The sequence below is a fragment of the Macaca nemestrina genome, chromosome 11, assembly GCF_043159975.1.
Source record: "Macaca nemestrina isolate mMacNem1 chromosome 11, mMacNem.hap1, whole genome shotgun sequence".
NCBI classification, from domain to species: domain Eukaryota; kingdom Metazoa; phylum Chordata; class Mammalia; order Primates; family Cercopithecidae; genus Macaca; species Macaca nemestrina.
Window position 1 is genome coordinate 139,767,480 of NC_092135.1, and position 22,059 is coordinate 139,789,538.

Genomic DNA, 22,059 nt, shown 5'->3' on the forward strand with positions numbered 1-22,059 from the left:
CCTTGTCCCCTCCTGTCCCCTCTTGTGTCACCCAGTTGGGTCTCAGCAGGCCCTTGGGCCCTCTATGGCAGTGGGTGGGGGGACCGTCTGCTCCCGCCTGGGACCTGTGCTCAGCTTCCCGCCCCTCCACAGCACTGCTTCATGATGCCCCAGTCCCTGGGCGTCATCGGAGGGAAGCCCAACAGCGCCCACTACTTCATCGGCTACGTTGGTGAGTCGGGTTCCCACCGTGTCCCTGTGGGCCTGTGCCCTTTAAGGGCATTCTGTGAGCAGGTCCCACACGCCAGGTGGTCACTTGAGGCCACCAGTAGAAAAGCAGCATGCTCTGAGTGGGGGGGTTCCCGTGCAGCCTGGCCGCTGGCAGCCTCCTGCATACCCCGTTCCCTGATGGTCCCATGCCCTCTGCTCCCTCCCCTCCTCCTGCCCGCTGCTTCTCAGCATGATGTGGGTACAGTGGGTCTGAAACGCGGCCACCTCTGTCCCTTTCCTCTGCTGGCTCGGCCGCCCATCTGCCTGCCTGCCTCGTCCTCCCAGGTGAGGAGCTCATCTACCTGGACCCCCACACCACGCAGCCGGCCGTGGAGCCCACTGGCAGCTGCTTCATCCCGGACGAGAGCTTCCACTGCCAGCACCCGCCATGCCGCATGAGCATCGCGGAGCTCGACCCGTCCATCGCTGTGGTACGTGGCGGTCTCCTGAGCACTCAGGCCCGTATTCCCAGTCGTCTTGTACTGAATGCTGTTTGGGAATGACGAAGAAAATCTTCAGATTTTTGCATTTTGGTTTTTTTTCAACGTGTTGGGATGAGTATTGCGTTCACGGGGTTGGGATTCTGAAGGGCACAAGAGCCTGAACCGTGTCCTTGCACCTTCACATCCCTCCCCCAGGCACCACCTCCTGCGCAGCCTTTATGGCCTTCGAGTGGCCCGGAGAGGGTGTGTCTGGGCGTGAGCGTGTGTGGGCACGTGCTGAGTGTGCGTGGATGAGTATGAGCCATGGTGTGTTCCCCTCACACCTACATTTAAACACGCGGGCGGCTCCTCCACCCCCTCCTGTACTCCCTTCCTCACACCCACACAGACACACGGGCGGCCCCTCCACCCCCTCCTGCGCCCTCTTCCTCACACCCACGTTTAAACACGCGGGCGGCCCCTCCACCCCCTCCTGTGCCCCCTTCCTCACACCCACACAGACACACGGGCGGCCCCTCCACCCCCTCCTGTGCCCTCTTCCTCACACCCACGTTTAAACACACGGGCGGCCCCTCCACCCCCTCCTGCGCCCTCTTCCTCAGACCCACGTTTAAACACGCGGGCGGCCCCTCCACCCCCTCCTGCGCCCTCTTCCTCACACCCACGTTTAAACACGCGGGCGGCCCCTCCACCCACTCCTGTGCCCCCTTCCTCACACCCACGTTTAAACACACAGGCGGCCCCTCCATCCCCTCCTGCACCCTCTTCCTCACACCCACGTTTAAACACGCGGGCGGCCCTTCCACCCCCTCCTGTGCCCTCTTCCTCACACCCACGTTTAAACACGCGGGCGGCCCCTCCACCCACTCCTGTGCTCCCTTCCTCACACCCACACAGACATACGGGCGGCCCCTCCACCCCCTCCTGCACCACCTTTTGTTTTCCGGAGGCTCTGACTTGTTCTCTCTGGGGGATTTCCTAAGAACGAGCTTCCCTGTTTCTCCATTTTGATTACCTAGTTGTGATTTTTGGTGTGTGATTTATGCAGACCTGCCTGCCCTCAAATATGTTTGATGGTGAAAGAGACCAAAGAAAAACCCCTAGAAATCATGAATGACAGTGACATGCTTAGGGGAGCAGTTAACTGAGTCAGGGGCTCTGTTGTGGATGCTCTGCCCCGTTTAGGAGGAAGAAGGCAGATCTGGGCCTGAAATGGCACAGTCTCTGAGCTGTGGCCCAGCCCCAAAGCACACACCACGCTCTATGCACCTGCTGGGCAGGGTGGCAGGAGTGGGGAACATGGGCTAGAGCTCTGTGGCTCACACTTTTTTTTTTTTTTTGAGACGGAGTCTCGCTCTTGTCACCCAGGCTGGAGTGAGTGGCGTGATCTCGGCTCACTGCAAGCTCTGCCCCCTGGGTTCACGCCATTCTCCTTCCTCAGCCTCCCGAGTAGCTGGGACTACAGGCTCCCGCCACCATGCCTGGCTAATTTTTTGTATTTTTAATAGAGATGGGGTTTCACTGTGTTAGCCAGGCTGGTCTTGATCTCCTGACCTCGTGGTCCACCTGTCTCGGACTCCCAAAGTGCTGGGATTACAGGCGTGAGCCACCGCGCCTGGCCTGGCTCACACTTCTTACCAGAACCTAGTCACGAATACGTCGTCTAACTAGAATTAAGTATGTTTGTTACCATAAATGCAGCTTGGTGGTTTACAGTGATTGGCAGTCTCTCAGTCAGGTCAGGCTAGAGACGGGAGCGGACGCGTGAACATTGAGGAGTTGAGACCAAAGGGGCCGCCCGGTGGGATAACTGTCCTCACCCGTGAGGAGGAGGAACGTCCCCTGTCCCCCGGGGAGAGTGCTCCCACACAAGCCGGGGCCGCGGAAACGGCGTCTTCAGAGGAAGGGAGTGCCCAGTTTGAACTTCTCCCATTTCGTCTTTGTTTTCCCCGTTTCTTTTTCTTCCTGTGTTAACATCGGCACGTCTGGCAGCATTAATCCCTAGTGACCGTCGTTACAGGCGGCTTCCTAGTGACCGTCGTTACAGGTGGCTTCCTAGTGACCGTCGTTACAGGCGGCAGCTTTAAGGATGTGATTAGGGTGATCCTTGGCAGGTCCCCTGTCTCCTCAGCAGGAGGCTCCCCGTGGCAGTTCTCAGTGGCCTTTGCCACCAGTTGTCACCAAGCTTCCAGGGAGATGCTGGGTGAAGGCTGAGACCCAGCGGCCCTGCCTCACAGTCGCACTTGGCCCTAACTCATAACCTGCCTCATTCCTGGAAGATCGGTGAGGCCTAACAAATGCACACCACATACCATCTCATGGGTGAATGAAGGCAGAGCAACATAGTGGAACCTGAGGGGAGCCGGGCACTGGTGCAGCAGGCCATGCACAGGGCACCCTCGGGGCTCCCTTCCCGGCCCCAGGAGGCGAGACAGGCCGGAGTGTCCAGCACGTGCACGCTGGGGGCCTTTGCTGCGCCACTGGCGGGGGAACGGGAGCCCCTGCCTCTCTTTGCCCACTGCAGATGTGGGTGTTCTGCTCATAGTCATTTCGTTTTAGGGGTTTTTCTGTAAGACTGAAGACGACTTCAATGACTGGTGCCAGCAAGTCAAAAAGGTTTGTAGCCTCCCCACCACCCGCAGCCGAGCTGGACCGCCCAGGGAGACAGGCAGCGGGGCGTGCAGGGGCCGAAGGCCAGCGTCCAGGTCTCAGGCAGCCTCACGGGGCGGGGGGAGCTTTGTCCTGCCTGGCACAGCTGTGCAGCTGAACGGGGTGGGGTGTCCTGGATTGCCCACCTGGCAACACGGTTAACAGCCCTGGGGACGGATGTTGCGTGTTGACTTTAGAATGAGATTTCCAGTGTCCTCATCCATCTCCTGTTGAGATGGGGGTGGTGATGGGGTGCCGAGCTGCGCTGGCTGAGTGCGTGTGGCCCACCCCCCTCTGCCATCGTGGTCAGACTGTGTGTTGATCGCCACACTGGGTCCTCGTGTAGCTGTTAGTGTGGAAGCTGCCTCTGTTCTCATCAGTGAAGTGGAATGACAGTCAGGTTTGGCCCCTTTCTCTTGGCTGCAGCAAGCACTGGGGTGAGGCTGCCCCTAATGACCATGTCTCACTAACAGCTGTCTCTGCTCGGAGGCGCCCTGCCCATGTTTGAGCTGGTGGAGCAGCAGCCTTCACACCTGGCCTGCCCCGATGTCCTGAACCTGTCCCTAGGTGAGAACTGCGGCTGCAGGGCCAAGTCCAGGTGGGGTCCCTCGGAGGTGGGGTCCCTCGGGGGTGCGGTCTGTGCCTTTGCTTCCCCAGTCCTGGCCCCCTTGGTTTTGACTATTAAGGTGTGTGTGAGCCTCAACTGTGAGCACTTGGCAGTGGTTTGCCTGTGAGACCAGGGGCAGAGTGGAGCGTCCTCTCCTCCAAGCCTGCGCCCAGCAACCCGGGACCCCCCTCGCCTTCCCCACCCGCGCTGCCTGCCCAGGGCACTATGGAGCTGGGCGTGCTCCCATGGGGTCCTCATGGCTCTGGAGCAGACAGAACACACACTCTGTGATGACGCAGTCCTGGGTGGGGGACTCGTCCACTTGGGCACCACTGGCCATGGGTGGCGTAGACCCCTTGGACCATGGGTAACGTGCCGGAGGATCCGGCCTGGGCTCGCGCAGGGAAGCCAGTGTGTGGCCGCGAGCTTGTCCTCCTCGTACCTGTCTCACCATGAGAAGCTCTACAAGGCAGTGACAGTGGAACCACTCCTGATGACCACGAGGGTCAGGGTGCAGCGTGGGAGACACAGGACAGAGGCCCCCTCAGGCCTGAGATTGTGCCCGCCGCCCCCGTCTTCCTCACCCTGCCCCGCTCCTCTTCCCTGCTCCCTCCCCCCATATTCGCAGGTCTCCACAACCCTGGACCTTTTCACAGCTGCTTGGGGACAGCTGTCTGTGGGCCCCTCAGGGTGGGGCTGCAGAGCAGGTGCTGCTCAGTCTGCCCCATGCCACGGGCACTTGACTCACATGGAAGTAGCCCACCTGAGATGCCTGATGAGCTATGTCCTGTTCCTTCTAGATTCTTCTGATGTAGAGCGACTGGAAAGATTCTTCGACTCAGAAGATGAAGACTTTGAAATCCTGTCCCTTTGAAAATCCTGGGGTCGGGGGTGGCACCTGTGAGAGCCTGGGGCTCCTGGTGCCGCCGCACTTCATCCATCCCGCCCGCTCGCCTGCCGAGGGCCGCGCCCCGTGCTGCCTCCCCCCAGAGGGCCACCCGCTCCGCTTGTGGACTGAGGCTGCGCTGCCCGGGAGGCCTTACTGCTTGGTGTCCGACTGCCCAGCTCAGAGTGCCCGTCAGGGCCTGTGCATCTGCACACGGAGCCGTCTGTCAGGAGCTTCCAGAGCGTTCTCTGGACACTGCCAGCCCCGCGTTAGCGCCTGGGCCTCAGTCCCACTTGCTCCCAGGCGCCGGTTCTGTGGTTGGTTTGGAATTAAAGTCCTGTTTGAAGTTGTCAGACACAGACATGAATTTCTGGGGCGCCTCCTGAGTCAGTCTCAGAAGACCTGTGCAGGCCGGCGTGAGAGGAGCAGCAGCCACGCTGCGGCCCCACGCCCAAGGACCGGGCTGCTCTCGAAGGGGGCGCCCATGGCTGTGTCCTCTGCCCAGCCTGGTTACCAAGGGCGACCTCAGTGGGAGATGAGGTCGGAGGAACAAAGGCAAAGGTTGCTTTGGGGAGAGAAGTATTCAGGAAGTGGGTGTGTGGGAAACCTGAAGATGGCGTGCAGAGGACACGGCGTGGGCAGCCTGGGCAGAAGGGCGGCTGGCTGTCCTGGGGCTGTTGCTAGAGTGCCTGTCCTCAGAGTGTCCCTTTCCAGGGCTGTGGCATTCTGTGGTGGCTTCCCCAGGTGTGGCGAGGGGTGGGGCGGGGCCTCCACCTCTGACAGTCGGGCTCGGGGGGGGGGACAGTGTGCTTCTCCTAGGAGCCTTCCCTGTGTCCTTGCCTTGCTGAGAATTGCCCTCCTGTGTCACTGAGGTGTTAGGTGGTTTAGGGCCCAAAGGGGAAAACCACCCGAGCCTTGTGGTGTGTGATGGGCAGACATCACAGGGTGGCATCCTCTGGTGGCATTTCCGGAACCTCAGCCCTGATTCCAGAACCCACCACCGCCTGACCCTGTGTAACCTGCTGTCCTGGGTCCCGGAGTGCACTCTGCCCCGCTGCTGTGCTGCCTTCCTGGGGAAGTGGCTTTGCCCCACTAGGGAATGTAAACAGGAGGGCTTGGGGAGCGTGGGCACGGCGAGCATGGGCACCTTTCTCATGAGCACCTACTGTGGCGTTGGCAGGACTCGCTGCTGCTGCTTGTATAGGTGTGGGGACCGGAGATCCCCTCAGGACACATGCCGCCCGCTCTGCAGTGAGTGACCCACCTGGGTAGCAGAGGACACCATCCCCAGTCCCCCCCCAAGACATAGTTTATTTCCTCGTATCCTTTCTCCCTTGGGTGTAGTTGGGGTGGGGAAGGAGGGAAGGCTGGGGCGATCTTCATTCCTTGGGCTCTGCGTCTGAGTCCATGGTGCACCGCTGTGCTGGGAGCTGTGGGGGCCTGCTGTAGTGGGAGTGTGGAACACCTTGACCAAAGGGGAGCTTTTTCTTGTGTGTTTTGAAAAAGGCTTAATGAAGAGAATGTTGTTCATTCTTAGTAGTATAGTTTGCAATTCTTAATGGCAAATAATAAGTTTCAGTAGAAAACAAACCTTGTGTCTATTTTTTCCTCAAGTTATAATTGTGATTTCCAGAAAAAAACCAAGTGAATGTTTCAGCCCATAGCATCACGTAAAGGATGTGGCTGCCTGCGTGGTGGGCTGTGGGAGCCTGAGCAGGTACGTCCCCAGCCCTGGCAGGCGGCCTGTCCTGCCTGTAGCCTGGCTGTCTGTGAGCCATGACATCCGCCCTCTCATACAACCCTAGAAGGAAAAAGTGCAAGGAAACTAGGATTTTAGGAAAGTAAAATGGTTCCCATTCTTCAACAGGAGGAAGTTGCAGAAAGTGCCCTGAGTTGTAGGTTTGGCTCAATTTGAATCACAGCAAAGCCTTCCCCAAGCGAGCAGTGACTGGCCTGGCCTGTGGGAGGGCCATGTCTGGGGCACAGCAGGGGGCTTGGTGAGGACATCGCTCACTCTGGCCAATGCGTCCTGTGGGCAGTCCTGGTATAGGTGCGAAGGGCCCAAAGCCAGACAGGAGGGGGCACTGCTGGGGCCCTGGTGAGCTGGCTGAGGACTTGCAGCCTCTCAGATGCTCTTACTCGCTTCCTGTGGCTGCTCTAGAAGATGACCACATTCAGTGCCTGAAACAGCACAGCCTCTTCCAGACCCGGAGGGCAGAGAGCCACCTCGTGCTGTGGGCAGGGCTGCTCCTCTAGGGGAGAACATTGCTGTGTTTTTTCTAGCTCCTGGATGCCAGAAACTGCTTGGCTCATGGCGCTTTCTTCCAACCTCACAGCCAGCAACATGGCATCTCTCCAGCTTCTGTTGCTGGCATCTCACTTCCTGACTCGAACGGCCTGCCTCCCTGTTAGGCGGACCCCTGTGATGGGCCAGGCATGGTGGCACCAGCCTGTAATCCCAGCACTTTGGGAGGCTAAGGGGGGAGGATCACTTGCGCCCAGGAAAGAGAGGCTAGTGAGTCAAGACTGCACCACTGCACTCCAGCCTGGGAGACAGCCAGACCTCGTCTTAAGACAACAAAAAAAGGCCCCTGTGATGACACTGGGCCCACCTGGATAGTCCAGAAAGGTCTCCCATCTGAAGGTTCCTCACCCAGGCCCGTCCCACAGCCCCTGGCAATGCTTACCCAAGTGAAATCCTTTTGTTTTGCCTGGATTTGTCTCGGCCACAGAAAGATACTGAGACCCACAGCTGCTGCCCCCACAGATGGGGGACCCTGCCTGCCTTCCACTCCAGCACACTGTATGCTGCTCTCTACCCAAAAAGTGCTCTGTGGGACAGATTCTACCAGGAGTGTCAAATCATTCCAAGTGTCACTTAAAAGGGAATGCAATGGGCCAGGCACGGTGACTCATGCCTGTACTCCCAGCACTTTGGGAGGCCGAGGCAGGTGGATCACTTGAGCCCAGGAGTTTGAGATGAGCCTGGCTGGCAACATAGCAAAATCCTGTCTACAAAAAATAAAAAAATTAGCCAGGCATGGTGAAGGCCTGTAGGCCTACCTACTCAGGAGGCTGAAGTGGGAGGATCACCTGAGCCCAGCAGGTCTGCAGAAGGCTGCAGTGAGCCACGATCGTGCCACTGCACTCCAGCCTGGGTGACAGTGAGACCCTGTTTCCAAAAAAATAAAAAGGGATAGGATGAAAAGTTAAGCTCCAGGGTTGCAATGAAAATAGCAGAGTTAACTTCGGTGAGTTCAGGATGTAAGCTGTGGTGACACTCGGGCGTAGCCTGGCTGGAGCCCAGGGCATGGCTGCAACCGTTCAGACCCACAGTGGGACTCCCTCAACTAGGCAGGAACTAAGGTCCAGAAAGGCCCTACTGGGCCCAATGAAGGCGCTTCTCTCCCATTCAAAGCCAGCTCTGTCCTCAGTCTAAGAAAAGTGAAGCGTTCCACAAACAATTTTCAGGTCAATTTTTACTAGTGTCTAGAAGACATTTAGGAGAATTCCAACTGATTACCATTTACAGTGATCACAATGAAACTACTCAGAGTTATCACTGAACTTCAGTAAAAAATACAACAGAGTACCATCAGGACACTGATGGCAGCGAGAGGGCAGGAGACTGCTCCATCACTGCTCATGTCTATACTGCCAAGGTCCCCACCACACCCCGGCCCGGGGCAGAAGAGGCAGCGTGCAGATCTCTGCTGCCGGGAAAGAGCTCCTGAAGTCGTGGGATCTGGATACCGCTGGAGACGGGGCCTTCCGTGGGTCTCCCACCTCTCGAGGGACTACGGGGAGAGGCGTCTCCAGTGGGCAGCCTTGGGTCACTTCCACAGCTCCCCCAGCGGCCTCTCTGTGGCAGTGTGGATGGCGTCCTCAGAGAGCACACGGATGTCCTCGTGGACAGCTTCAATGCTTTTGGAAGCATCCACCATCTGTTCCCACCGGGGTTTCGGGAGAAAGAGGCTCATCAGCACGTTCCAGGCTGGGCATGGGAGCCCACACCTGTAATCCCAGCACTTTGGGAGGCCCACGAGGGAGGACTGCTTGTACCCAGGAGTTCAAGACCAGCCTGGGCTACACAGGGACACCCAACCTCTGCAAAATAATTGGCGCCACTGTACTCCAGTCTGGGTGACGCAGTAAGACCCTGTCTCAAAACAACACCGTGTTTCATTCTGTCCTCTGTGCTCGTGCGGATTTCACACAGGCCAGGCTCTGGAAGGCCAACCTGAACCTCCTGGCAGTGTGGTGACCTCTGGGATACCCCAGACCTCTCCGAACCTCAACCTTGATAGTGCCCACGGTACAAAGCCACCCGGCATTCCTGCCACAGCCCTGATGCAGGAGAAACATGACGTGCCAACTGCCCACTCCTGCTCTCAGCCGACCTGAGCCTCCTTGTGACCCCAACCCCGATGAGTGCCCACTTGCAGGAGTGAGGCATAGCCCTCAGCACAGCCAGGCCCACCCAGCCCACCAGCTCGCAAGCAGTGAGTGGGAAGCACAGAGGGCAGACCCTGCCCTGCCCACGCTCCTGGGCACTGCCTAGAACGTGAGGAAGTTCCACAGCAGCCAGACAGGACCGACGCAACACTGGGCCTGACCCGTCCCTGAGGGGAAGATGAATTTGGTCCTAACAGCTGTGCCGTACAATGGCGTGAATGGTGCGAGGAACGTGGGGAGGGCATGAGCACGCGGGACGGCCTTCTCTGCACCAAGGCAGGCAGTGAGAGGAACTCGGAAGCACTGGTGTCTCAACGGCGTCCCGCCTTCTGCTGTCAGGTGGCGCAGGACCCTTCTCAAGCTTCTTGAGAGATTTCCGGGATACCCCACACCTCTCTGAACCTCAACCTCAACAGCAAATTCTAGAAAATCTGCCAGAAGCGTGGAAGGCACTGGGAAGAGTCTAACCATTTCATGAGGTGTGACTGTGATGTAAGGAGAGTGACCCTCTACACAAAAGCCGCCTTCCCAGATGCCACTCACCGGCCACTGTGCAGCCACACAGCTGTCGCCCAGAACCACCCAAGATGAGCCTCTCCGGGCAGCTGACTGCCAGAGGGAATGCCGCACGGCCAGAAAAGGGTGCTGCTATCCCGCCTGTGTTCCGGGAAACGAAAAGCTGTGACCAGCATCATCTGCAGGCACAGCCGGTCAGGCTGGGGCAGGCCCTCGAGCACTGCTGTGTGGAGCTCAAGGGACAGAAGCTCTGCGGGCCGTGGCCACGACGACAGTGCTGGCGCCGGACGTGCCAGAAGCCGTGGCTGCTGTCTGGAAAGAGGCCACGTGGGCGGCGGTGGGCACAGGCGACTGGAGCCTGGGGGAGAGGTGGGGGCTGTGGTTGGGAGGAGCAGAGGCGTGCCTGCGTGTCCACTGGGAGGGGAGAGCCCAGCGTCCTGGGAGTAGACAGAGTAGAGCCAGACCTGGGACTGCTGAGACTGAAGGAGGCAGGGCTGAAGGGAAAGCCAGCACACGGCACCCTCCTGAACTCAGCCAGGGGCGGCTGCAGCGCCCACGCCCAGCGGGAGGCCTGCACCAGAGGACACAGTGGCAGCAACAGCCTGGCACTCATGTCTGAAGAGGGGCTGAGGCTGTGGAGGATTGCGCAGACTCTCACCTGACCCACCAGACAAAGCGCCAAATGTCAACATTTAGCAAAACTCACCGGATTAGAATTTGCTGGCACTAGCTGGGTGCAGTGGTTCACACCTATAAACCCAGTACTTTGGGAGGCCGAGACGTACAGATCGCCTGAGGTCAGGAGTTGGAGACCAGCCTGACCAACGTGGAGAAACCCTGTCTCTACAAAAATGCAAAAAAAGTTAGCCAGGCATGATGACAGGTGCCTGTAATCCCAGCTACTCGGGAGGCTGAGGCAGGAGAATCACTTGAACCCAGGAAGTGGAGGTTGCAATGAGCCGAGATGGCGCCACTGCACCCCAGCCTGGGCGACAGAGCAAGACTCTGTCTCAAAAAAAAAAAATTTGCTGGCACTGAGAACCCCTGAACGACTACTCCCGGGGCTCCGCATCTGGGAAGACCAGACAGAACGGCAGCAGCTCTGCTGATGCGCCTGTGCCAGTCACCACAGGGTGTAATCCTGAGCCACTGCTCGACGGTTCCTACTTCCTACTGTGCAGTTCTGGGATTCTCACCTTCCAGTTCAAAGTCGTGTCTCTCATGAGCTGGTGGAAACACCGGAGGGCCTGCTCCTGGAAAGCCCTGTTCTCGTAGCGCTCATGGCCATACGCTCCCCGCTTGGCAGCATCTGCCAACTGTAACTGGAGGAACAGGACCAGGTCGGGTTTGGGAAGGCCCACGTCTGGCTGTTTACACCAATCTAGGGAAAAATTCTGCCAACAAAGAACCCAACAGTTAAAGCTTAGTGTGGTCTAGGTTTTTGTTTCAAAAGTCATAAAAACGGGAAAAAATTTGGGGACATTTGGTGAGGCACCAAGACGTGAGACTGTTTATATGGTGGCTCGTGTTTAATTTTTAAAACCTCAAATTAAAGGTTTTGCTTTCTCCAATGTCACCTTCTCGTTTTTCCTTTGTAAACAGACAAGTGGACAGAAACGTAGGCAGGTAGAATGGCTCCCGGTCCCCGCCACCCACAGCCCAGGCCCCACGGAGGCCCTCCCAGCGCAGCTACAGGCCCGGTGGCCAGGAGGAAACAGCCTATGTACAGAGCCCCTGGAGACCCCCGGCCTAGGATGCCTACGGCAAAGAGCAGCTGGGTCCGGACACAGGCACGGGGTCCTTGGCAGTGTCCTTTCTGCCATACACAGGCCAGGGTCTCATCCCCCATGGAAGAACAGGAAGGAGACAAACTCCTAGAGCCTGCTGTGTGCCAGCCCTGTGCCAGCCTAGCCTCCCCCACTGGCCCTCCTTGCCAGGGCTGTGCAAGCACCCTCTGTCCCTCCCTTACTCATCCCATCTCCCTCCAAATGCTGTCCTGTTTCCGGAGGAAAGGTAGGACTGGAAAGGCTGTGACTCCAGGTCATCACACAACAGCACCATGAGCTGAGGGAAGGCGTCCACCAGCACCTCCCACAGGGCCTGCGGCTGTCAGTCGATCCGCACAGCAGGAAGAAGCAAAGGAATCATGAGTCTTGTTCTCCTTATTATATAACTTAATACTTCAGAGGGGAAGGACTCAAGCTAACACATGAGAAATGGCAGAATTAAAAAGTGAGGGCGTGGCCAGGCACGGTGGCTCACACCTGTAATCCCAGCACTCTGGGAGGCTGAGGCGGGCAGATCACAAGGTCAGGAGATCAAGACCATCCTGGCTAACACGGTGAAACCCTGTCTCTACTAAAAATACAAAAAATTAGCCAGGCTTGGTGACGGGCGCCTGTAGTCCCAGCTATTCGGGAGGCTGAGACAGGAGCCGAGATCGCACTACTCGTACTGCACTCTAGCCTGGGTGACAGAGTGAGACTCCATCCAAAAATAAAATAAAAATAAAAAGTGAGGGCGGTTATCATGAAACATAACCACATTATCTTTCTTTTTACTGTCTCTTTAAGGGACAGAGCTGGGCGCAGTGGCTCACAGCTGTAATCCCAGCACTTTGAGGGGCTGAGGCAGGAGGATGACTTGGGCCCAAGAGTTGAAGGTTACAGCAAGCTTTGATTGTTCCACTGCACTCCAGCCTGGGCAACAGAGGGAGACCCCCTCTTGCAAAAAAAGGGGAAAAAAAAGTACTACAAATGAACCATCTTTGAAAATGCATCTGGGCGCTGGGCGCAGTGGCTCACGCCTGTCATCCCAGCACTTTGGGAGGCCGAGATGAGTGGATCACTTGAGGTCAGGAGTTTGAGATCAGCCTGGCCAACATGGGAAAACCCCGTCTCTACTAAAAATACAAAACTTAGCTGGGCACGGTGGCGTGTGCCTATAATCCCAGATACTCGGGAGACTGAGGCACGATAATCGCTTGAACCCAGGAGGCAGAGGTTGCAATGAGCTGAGATCACACCACTGCACCCAGCCTGGGTGACAGAATGAGACTCCATCTCAAAGAAAAAAAAAAAAGAAAAGCATGTGGAAAATATAATCCAAATAACAACTGTGGTTCTATCTGTGAAACAATCTCTAGCTGCATAAATGTTTGCTCTTCTTATTGATAAAACCAAATTAATCTAGCAAAGAGATAAAAGGAATTTAAGAATCACAAAACTCTGCAGAGTAATTGGAGGCATGTCACTCGTACTCGCATTCAAGGGCAGTCCTGGGTCCACACACCTGTGCTCGCCCGACAGGAGGCCAAGTGGCACTCACCTCCTTGGCACCGGTGAAGGCCACACCAGAAAATGCGTATCTGTCCACGATGAGGGTCACACCCTGGCTCAACTTTTCCTTAATTAAGGGCCTGAAAAACAGAGGATGCTCCTGAGCCCTGGTTCTGGTTTCATAGGCCTTGAACTGTCAAGCTTAAATTATCCCAACAGACTGTGCGTGGTGGCTCACGCCTATAATCCCAGCACTTTGGGAGGCTGAGGCGGGTGGATCACAAGGTCAGGAGATCGAGACCATCCTGGCTAACACGGTGAAACCCCATCTCTACTAAAAATACAAAAAATTAGCTGGACATGGTGGCAGGCACCTGTAATCCCAGCTTCTCAGGAGGCTGAGGCAGGAGAACTGCTTGAACCCAGGAGGTGGAGGTTGCAGTGAGCCGAGATCACACCACTGCACTCCAGCCGGGGTGACGGAGCGTCTCGAGACTCCATCTCAAAAAAAAAAAAAAAAAAATTTATCCCAACAATACAACTCAGAAATCTCATACGACAACAGATATAGCACAGTGATTTGTAACCTTATTTTTAATCCAAAAAGGTCGGGATCTTCTCCAGAAGATGCCATTCCCACACCTCCAACAAAACCCGACATGGAAAAGATAACCTCACTAAATAGTAACAAACACAACTGGTAAACTTCAATGTTCCAGAAACACCGCAAGGGAAAGGGGAAGCATTGTCAGCCATCTGGGCAGAAAGGCCAGCACTACCCTGTCCAGGAAGAGGAAAGCACAGGCAAAGAAGCACAGGCAAAGAAGAGAGCAGAGGATGGTGGCAGGGGAAGCGCGGGTACAGCCAGCAGGTGACTCATCCATGCTTATGACCCCTAACCTGGACTGCAAGGATGTTCTCTACCAAATACCACAAGTCCACCATCACCCCTACAGCCGCCAAGATCACGGATGTACAAAGACATGGGACCCGACACTAGTGAGAAGCACTGCTCAAGACAGAGAAAGAAAAGTCTGATTCAATCGACTCAGCCAGTCTCACTGGGGCCTTCAAATCATAGAGGCACCCACATAAGGAGTCAACTGGCCTCTGACAAAGCAGCAGAAGGACGCAATGGCGCAAAGGCAATTTCCTCAACAAACGCTGCTGGAACAACTGGACATCCTCATGAAACAGCATAAATTAGAGCAGACCGTATACCCTCCACAAACATAAATTCAAAATGAATCACAGGCCGGCACAGTGGCTCACGCCTGTAATCCCAGCTCTCAAGGAGGCAGAGGCAGGAGGATAGCTTGAGCCCAGGAGTTCAACACCTGCCTGGGTAATATAGTGAGACCCTGTTCTCCACAAAAAGGGGGGGAAAAAAAAAGACAAAATGAATCACAGACCCAAATGTTAAATGCAAAACTATGTAACTCCTAGACAATAACACAGGAGAAAACTTAGATCACCTGGGGTTTGGCAGACTGTTTAGATACAAAACCAAAGGCACAACCAATGAGAGAGTTGATTAAGATGGACTTCACGAAAATAGAAAACTTTCTGCTTTGTGAGAGACACAGTCAAGAGAAGGAACGGAAGCCGGGCGTGGTGGCTCATGCCTGTGAGCCCAGCACTTTTGGAAGCCATTTGGCGGGATGAATCCCTTGAGGCCAGGTGTTTGAGACCAGCCTGAGCAACAACAGTAAGACCCCCATCTCTACAAAAAATGTAAACATCAGCCAGGGATAGTGGCATGCACCTATAGTCCTAGCTACTCCAGAGGCTGAGGCAAGAGGATCACTGGAACCCAGGAGTTTAAGGCTACAGTAAGCTGTGATCATGCCACAACATTCCAGCCTAGGCAACAGAGCAAGACATTTCTCTTTAAAAAAAAATAAATAAATAAGGCTGGGCAGGGTGGCTCATGCCTCTAATCACAGCACTTTGGGAAACAAGACAGGAGGATTGCTTGGGTCCAGGAGTTCAAGACCAGCCTGGGCAACAATGGTGAGACTCCATCGCTACAAAAAAATTTTACAAACATTAGCCAGGTGTGTTAACATGCCTGTAGTTGCAGCTACTTGGGAGGCTGAGGTGGGAAGATCACTTGAGGTCGAGGCTGCAGTAAGCTGTGATTGTGCACTGCACTCAGCCTGCACGACAAAGAGAGACCCTGTCTAAAAAAAGAAAGAAGAGAAAAAGGAAAAGACAAACCACAGCATAGGAGAAAATATGTATAAAAGACACATTTTATAAAGGACTGGTATCTCAAGCATACACAGAATTCTTAAAACTCAACAATAAGAAAACAACCAACCCCCTTAAAAAGTGGGTCAAGGCTGGGCGTGATGGCTCATGCCTATATTCCCAACACTTTGGGAGGCGTAGGCATGGTTCATCACTTGAGGCCAGGAATTTGAGACCAACCTGGACAACATGGTGAAACCACATCTCCTCAAAAAATACAAAATTGGCCAGGCACGGTGGCTCACGCCTGTAATCCCAGCACTTTGGGAGGCTGAGGTGGGTGGATCACCTGAGGTCAGTTCAACACCAGCCTGGCCAACATGGTGAAACCTCATCACTAATTACAAAATAGAAAAATTAGCCGGGCATGGTAGTAGGGACCTGTAATCCCAGCTACTTGGGAGGCTGAGAAAGGAGAATTGCTTGAACCTGGGAGGCATAGGTTGCAGTGAGCCAAGATCGCCCCACTGAACTCCAGCCTGGGCGATGAAAAAGAAACTGTCTCAAGAGGAAAAAAAAAAAAGAAATACAAAACGTAGCATGGTGGCATGCACCTGTAGTCCCAGCTACTTGGGAGGCTAAGGCAGGAGGATCGCTTGAGCCTGGGAGGTAGAGGCTGCAGTGAGCCAAGACCGTGCCACTGTACTCCAGCCTGGTTGAGACCCCGTCCCAAAAAAAAGAGTGGGCCAAAGCACTTAACAGATACCTCATGAAACCAGATATACGGATGGCAAACAAGCATATGAAAAATACTCCACATCATACGTCAACAGGGAAACGCAAACCAGAACAATGAGGTACCACACACCCCTTTCAGAATGGCAAACATCCGAACACTGACACCACCAAATGCTGGTGAGGATCTGGAGCAGTAGGAACCCTCGTTCACTGCTGAGGAGAATGCAAAATGCTGCAGCCACTCTGGAAGACAGTTTAGCACAAGCTTGTCCAACCCGAGGCCCCCAGGCTGCATGCAGCCCAACACAAATCCATAAGCTTTCTTAAAACATTATGAGATTTTTTTTCTTTAAGCTCATCAGCAATTGTTAGTGTATTTTATGCGTGGCCCAAGACAGTTCTTCCACTGTGGCCCAGAGAAGCCAAAAGACTGGACACCCATGGTTTAGCAGTTCTTTACAAAAATAACAGTCTTACCACATATTAAAGCAATGGTATTCCCTGGCATTTACCCAAAAGAAGTGAAAGCTTATGACCACACAGAACCCTGCATGAGGATGTTTATAATGGTTTTATAACTGCCAAAACTTGGAAGCAACAAAGATGTCCTTTAGTAGGTGAATGAACTATGGTACATCCAAACAATGGACTATTAATTAGGGAAAATAAGACATGAACTATTGGTCGGGCATGGTGGTTCACGCCTGTAATCCCAGCACTGTGGGAGGCCGAGGTGGGAAGATCACTTGAGGTCAGGCGTTCAAGACCAGCCTGGCCAACATGGTGAAACCCTATCTCTACTAAAACATACAACTTAGCTGTGCATGGTCGTATGCGCCTGTAATCCCAGCTACTCAGGCAGCTGAGGCAGGAGAATTGCTTGAATCCGGGAGGCGGAGGTTGCAGTGAGCTGAGACTGCGCCATTGCACTCCAACCTGAGCAACACAGTGAGACTCTTGTCTCCAAGCCATGGTTAGACATAGAGGAAACTTAAATATCTATTAGGGAAACAAGTAACCTGTAGCAGAACAGATGGACAAAAGAGATGTAGCCTTGGGTACCTGGGATAAGATTATCTAAAAAGTAAAATCAGGATTATTCTTCATTTTAAATTGGGCATACATATACGTGTTTCATCACTTTTCTACAAAGCCACAAAAAGCAAAATCAGAAGAACAATTGCCTCCATAAAATCTAGACGTGTTAAAAAGATTATAAAAATTGTCTCATTTTCATTTAAGACTTCGAGTGGGAATAGCCTTTCCAAGCAAGACACAAAGCTAAGCCAGAGGAGAATAATGCAGCGTTTCATGTAACACGGATGAGGAGGAACCAGTGAAAGTTCACCAGCAGGGAACAGGCTAAATGTACCGTGGAACAACTTTTCTAGAGAACATGCTACAACAATGAAAAAGCATGAGAAGGGCAGAGTTAGGGGATCTGTCAGTGCAGAAATCTGTAAGGCAGAGTTAGAAAGTTGCCAAATAATTTGTATGGTATGACCTCATTTATGTTAAAAAACAAAATTCTAACTATAGTAGTTTCTACATATGTATATAAACATAAAAACATCTGAAAGAACACACATGAACATTAAGTGTTGAATGAAGAGGAAACCTACTACGATGACGTAAAACAAAAAAGGTGGTAGGAGAGTTCATATAAACTATAACCTTCAGTTACTAATGTATCAATATCGGTTATCAATTTTAACAAATGTAACATAATACAGCACATAAATAATAGGGAAGGGGGAAGGCAGGGGTAGTATGTACGGAGCTCTCTACATACTCTACTTTTTGATCAATTTTTCTGTATACCTAAAGCTATCTTTAAAACATTAAGTCTATGAGGCCAGGGGTTTGAGACCAGCCTGAGCGATATGGTGAGACCTTGACTCTACTTTAAAAAAAAAATTAGCTGGGCTTGGCAGCATGCACGCACGGTCCAACCTGCTCGGGATGCTGAGGTGGGAGGACTGCTTGAGCCTAGGAAGTTGAGGCTGCAGTGAGCCATGATCGTGTGACACTGCCTGGGCCACAGAGCAATACCTTGTCTTTTTTTTTTTTTTTTTTGAGACGGAGTCTCGCTCTGTCACCGGGGCTGGAGCGCAGTGGCCGGATCTCAGCTCACTGCAAGCTCCGCCTCCCGGGTTTACGCCATTCTCCTGCCTCAGCCTCCTGTGTAGCTGGGACTACAGGCGCCCGCCACCTCGCCCGGCTAGTTTTTTGTATTTTTTTAGTAGAGACGGGGTTTCACCGTGTTCGCCAGGATGGTCTCAATCTCCTGACCTCGTGATCCGCCCGTCTCGGCCTCCCAAAGTGCTGGGATTACAGGCTTGAGCCACCGGGCCCGGCCAATACCTTGTCTTAAAAAAAAAAAAAAAAAAAGGGCCAGGTGTGGTGGCTCACACCTGCTGTAATCCCAGAACTTTAGGAGGTCAAGGCAGGCAGATCACAAGGTCAAGAGAGACCATCCTGGCCAACACCGTGAAACCCTGTCTCTACTAAAAATACAAAAATTAAATTAAAAAATAAAATAAATTAAAAACACAAAAATTAGCTGGCTGTGGTGGCACGCGCCTGTAGTCCCAGCTAGTCGGGAGGCTGAGGCAGGAGAATCCCCTGAACCCGAGAGGCAGAGATTGCAGTGAGCCGAGATCGCACCTCTGCCTGGTGACAGAGTGAAACTCCGTCTAAAAAAATCCGAAAAACTTAAGTCTATTAGTTATGGGGTGTGGGGAGCAGGAGGAAGAAACAGCATTCGTTAGTGCCCTTTGGGAACTAGGGGCTTCACCACCTCTGATCACAGGACTGCTAAATAAAAGAACCTGAGGCCCTAGCATGACTGTCATTGTCATTCAGAATCAAGTGCGGCATTCACTGTATCTCAGGAGGAAGGAAAGTGGCCGGGGCAGGGGCAGCAATGTACAATGGTTTTTACACTTGTTCCCAGCGATTTGCAGAAAAAAGCAGGTGCACCGCGTGATCCTCCACGTCACTTTTCTTTTCCAAGTAGGAACTCAGAAGTTTGCCGATTTCCGTTGATCTTTCTAGAAAAAAAGAGAAACACACAAAATACAAGTGAGATCAGGCTTTCCCTCTACATGACAATATAGTTTGAGCTGAATTTCTCCTGGACTCAAGTCTCACTTTGAGTTTTACTTTACTAAATCTCTAGACAGGTTTGGCTCTTCTGCGGAAGTCAAAGGAATTTCTCTGAGAAAGAACAGCAATCTGCAGACAAGCTGGGATGAAAAATGCTTTAGGAAAAAAGAACTCGGGAAGAAAGTGGAGACTTCAAAGCAAGCATTTATAAAATTTGTGGACTGGGTGGCCTAGGATTAAGGTCAATGCTTCACTTGAAAACTTTAAAATATATGCTATAAAACCCCCGAAAGCGCGAACAGTCATCAAACAAAACACAACACCCGAAACATCCACAAAAATGACACATGGACTACAAAAGAACTGGAGGAAACTTTTGGGGTCGAGACCACGGTTTCGCGCGGGTTTACACGTCAGTCATCACCATACCCCGCACTTCAAGACACGCAGCGTGGGCCGGGGGCGGTGGCGCGCGCCTGTGGTCCCGGCTACTCGGGAGGCTGAGGCGGGAGGATCGCTTGAGCCCGGGAGGTCCAGGCTGCCGTGAGCCGAGATGGCGCCACTGCATTCCAGCCTGGCCGACACGGCGAGAGCCCATCTTTTAAAATAAAAACCGCGCAGTTCACAGCACGTCGACCGCAGGCAACTAAGCTTAGGAGCAAAGAGTCCCTGGGAAGGCAGAGGCGCCGAAAGCCGCCGCGCACCCCCACCCGCCGCGCGCACCCACCCGGGAACCGGAGCAGTTCGGCGCGGTGGCCCGCGGCGCACAGCGTTTCCACCAGCTTGCGGCTCTGCGTGCTCTTCCCCGCGCGGTCCACGCCCTCCAGCACTATGAGAGCCCCGCGCCGGGCCGCCATGACTGTCCACCGCCCGCCCCTGCGTCTCCACACCTCCTTCCGGAGCTCCCATTGGCCGGCATCAACAGCGCGCACCGTGATTGGCTCGCATTACCCGGCCTCAGCCGGATTCGAAGGGATTGGCCGGGGCTGGGGCGAGGGCGACGCGCTGTGGGACCGACACTCGCGCCTGCGCCCTGGGCCTTGCCGTCACTGGAGCAGCGTCCTGGGCTTCCGGGGCGGAAACCGGTGCCCCGTGTCCCGTGCGGGCCTCCGTCCTCGGGCTAGCAGAGCCTTTCGCTTCGGGAGAGCCGGTGACGCCGCGCGGGCTGGATGGCTGCAGACGCTGGGTCAGGGCGCCGACGAGGGGAGGGCAGGGTCGGAGGGGCTCCCGGGCGCTGCCCGGGCAGCGTCGCCTCTCGTTGGCTCCTGGCTGCGCGCAGCGGGCCCGACTCTCACGGCCCTGCGGTGCCCGCTGCACGCGCGAGGGCTCCGGTCCCGCGGCGCGCGAGACGCACGAGCGAGATGCCTTCCGAAGCGCGGGGCCCAGTGCCCAGGCTCAGCCGGGGCGCCTCCCAGAGCTCACCTGGAGCCCACCCCGACTGCGTTCTGGAAACGCTGTGTTTGACAGCAGGGGCAGGATAGGGGGCTGTGTAGACACTGGCTACCTGGCAGTTGTAGTAAAACCGTGGGGTTGATAAATGTTCACTATTGTTCCTGAAGCGCAAAACTGCAGGGCTCTGAAAAGTCCGTGTGTGTGTTTGTGTTGTTGTTTTGTTGTTTTTTGTTGTTGTTTTGTTTGAGACGGAGTCGCTCTGCCGCCCAGGCTGGAGTGCAGTGGCGCGATCTCGGCTCATTGCAACCTCCGCCTCCCGGGTTCAAGCCATTCTCCTGCCTCAGCCTCCCGAGTAGCTGGGACTACAGGCGCCGCCACCACACCCGGCTAATTTTGTGTATTTTTAGTAGAGGCGGGATTTCACCGTGTTAGCCAGGATGGTCTCGATCTCCTGACCTCGTGATCCTCCGCCTCGGCCTGCCAGAATGCTGGGATTACAGGCGTGAGCCACCGCGCCAGGCCAAAAAGTCCGTTTTAAAAGATGATGTATACAAATTATAGCACGGAGAGAGAACGGGCAAGTTGTTTCCTCTTTCCATGCCTCCAACTCCTCTGAAATGTGGGTCATGATGGTAAGAGAAAAAACTGTCTCTGCTATAGAGAGGTGGAAAAAGTCCCGCGAAGTGTCCCTGGCATCTAGAAAGCGCTCAGTCGCGTTTGCTGTTATCTTAGGGATATCTGGCTGCCTGGACATTTCTCAGATGAGACTTTTTGTTATTTTAGATACCTAAATTACTATCTTTATGTGCCAAATTGTCAGTTGTCAGCTAGACCTCACTTTCTGCTTAGCAGAAGAAAAGGTAGGAACTGCATTTCCCAGAATCATCTGTGTAGCTCTGTATTACAGCCTGCCAGAGAGAGGCACTCATACCTTTGGAGGTGATTATTCTTGGGAGGCACTCTCAGCCAGAAATATAGATGAAATTCAAGGCTGTTTGCTAATGAGCTTTTGAGAACCACCTGCCTCACTGATGTAGACCAAGAGATTGCTGGTAGCTTTCTAGTGTTGAGTTTGCATTGGCTTTGCCATGAGCTCTTGAGACCTCCACCCACTTCAGTGCTTTGGGCTGAGGTCATTGGCAACAATTTCCCTGACTTTGCTGCCAGCCTTTGTGTAAGCCCATTATCACTGCATACCTAGAGTAGCTTTGTGTTTTCCAGTAGCTGAACCCTGCCCAATTCAGTTTGGGGTTCTGGAAGGATGTGGGTTATATTATTATTACCAGTTATGCCCTTTTTTCCTTTTTAATTTACTTTTCTTTTTATTTTTTTTGAGATGGAGTCCTGCTCTGTCGCCCAGGCTGGAGTGCATTGGCGCAATCTCGGCTTACTGCAGCCTCCACTTGCCGGGTTCAAGCGATTCTCCTGCCTCAGCCTCCTGAGTAGCTGGGATTATAGGTGCCTGCCACCACCCGCCTGGCTAATCTTTGTATTTTTAATTTATTTTATTTTTTAATTTAATTTTTTTTTTTTTTTTTTGAAACG

The 22,059-nt window shown here is 54.0% G+C and overlaps 3 protein-coding genes across 17 annotated transcripts in view; 2 read left to right on the forward strand and 1 right to left on the reverse strand.

The window, feature by feature from the left end:
- Positions 1–6,154, forward strand: part of LOC105473756 (autophagy related 4B cysteine peptidase) — a 30,649-nt gene extending 24,495 nt beyond the window's left edge. For all 4 annotated transcript variants that reach the window (XM_011727726.3, XM_011727725.2, XM_011727728.3 and 1 more), the window contains 5 exons: positions 133–211; positions 535–680; positions 3,252–3,308; positions 3,815–3,908; positions 4,749–6,154. In XM_011727726.3, coding sequence (XP_011726028.2) covers positions 133–211; positions 535–680; positions 3,252–3,308; positions 3,815–3,908; positions 4,749–4,822 — 450 coding nt within the window. In that variant the 3' untranslated portion in view covers positions 4,823–6,154. The remainder of the gene's footprint in view (positions 1–132; positions 212–534; positions 681–3,251; positions 3,309–3,814; positions 3,909–4,748) is intronic.
- A 1,917-nt stretch (positions 6,155–8,071) lies between these two features.
- Positions 8,072–19,982, reverse strand: LOC105473755 (deoxythymidylate kinase). 6 transcript variants are annotated; one of them, XM_071073793.1, is made up of 6 exons: positions 19,850–19,982; positions 18,959–19,067; positions 15,718–15,834; positions 13,133–13,223; positions 11,002–11,199; positions 8,504–8,778 (listed from the first exon to the last, which is right to left on the reverse strand). In XM_071073793.1, the coding sequence occupies exons 1-6, from the start codon at positions 19,977–19,979 to the stop codon at positions 8,668–8,670; spliced, it is 756 nt and encodes a 251-aa protein (XP_070929894.1). In that variant the 5' UTR covers positions 19,980–19,982; the 3' UTR covers positions 8,504–8,667. The 6 variants fall into 6 exon arrangements, 5 of the variants coding, with proteins under 5 accessions (XP_011726026.1, XP_011726024.1, XP_070929894.1 ...); XM_011727724.2 differs by lacking the exon at positions 15,718–15,834 and having other exon boundaries at positions 8,072–8,778; positions 11,002–11,127; XM_011727722.2 differs by lacking the exon at positions 15,718–15,834 and having other exon boundaries at positions 8,074–8,778.
- The window catches only part of LOC105473754 (inhibitor of growth family member 5), a 36,621-nt gene continuing 34,515 nt past the window's right edge, over positions 19,954–22,059 (forward strand). For 5 of the 7 annotated variants that reach the window (XM_071073782.1, XM_071073784.1, XM_071073786.1 and 2 more), the window contains exon 1: positions 19,954–20,308. In XM_071073782.1, the coding sequence (XP_070929883.1) occupies positions 19,954–20,308 (355 nt within the window). Of the gene's footprint in view, positions 20,309–20,345; positions 21,147–22,059 lie in introns of those variants that run through there. The other 2 variants (XM_071073789.1, XM_071073788.1) reach the window with 2 other exon arrangements.

What these genes read in the sequence shown, in the direction of transcription:
- LOC105473755 (XM_071073793.1), bottom strand. Translation starts at nt 19,979, where the DNA reads ATGGCGGCCCGGCGCGGGGCTCTCATAGTGCTGGAGGGCGTGGACCGC. An exon ending in GCAAATCGCTGGGAACAAGT is followed by an intron (nt 15,835 to 18,958) that starts GTAAAAACCATT and finishes CTCTTGAGACAG; the next exon opens with TTTCTTTTTCATCGCCCAGG. An exon ending in CCAAGTAGCTGGGATTACAG is followed by an intron (nt 13,224 to 15,717) that starts GTCCCTACTACC and finishes TCTGTTTTTCAG; the next exon opens with GCCCTTAATTAAGGAAAAGT.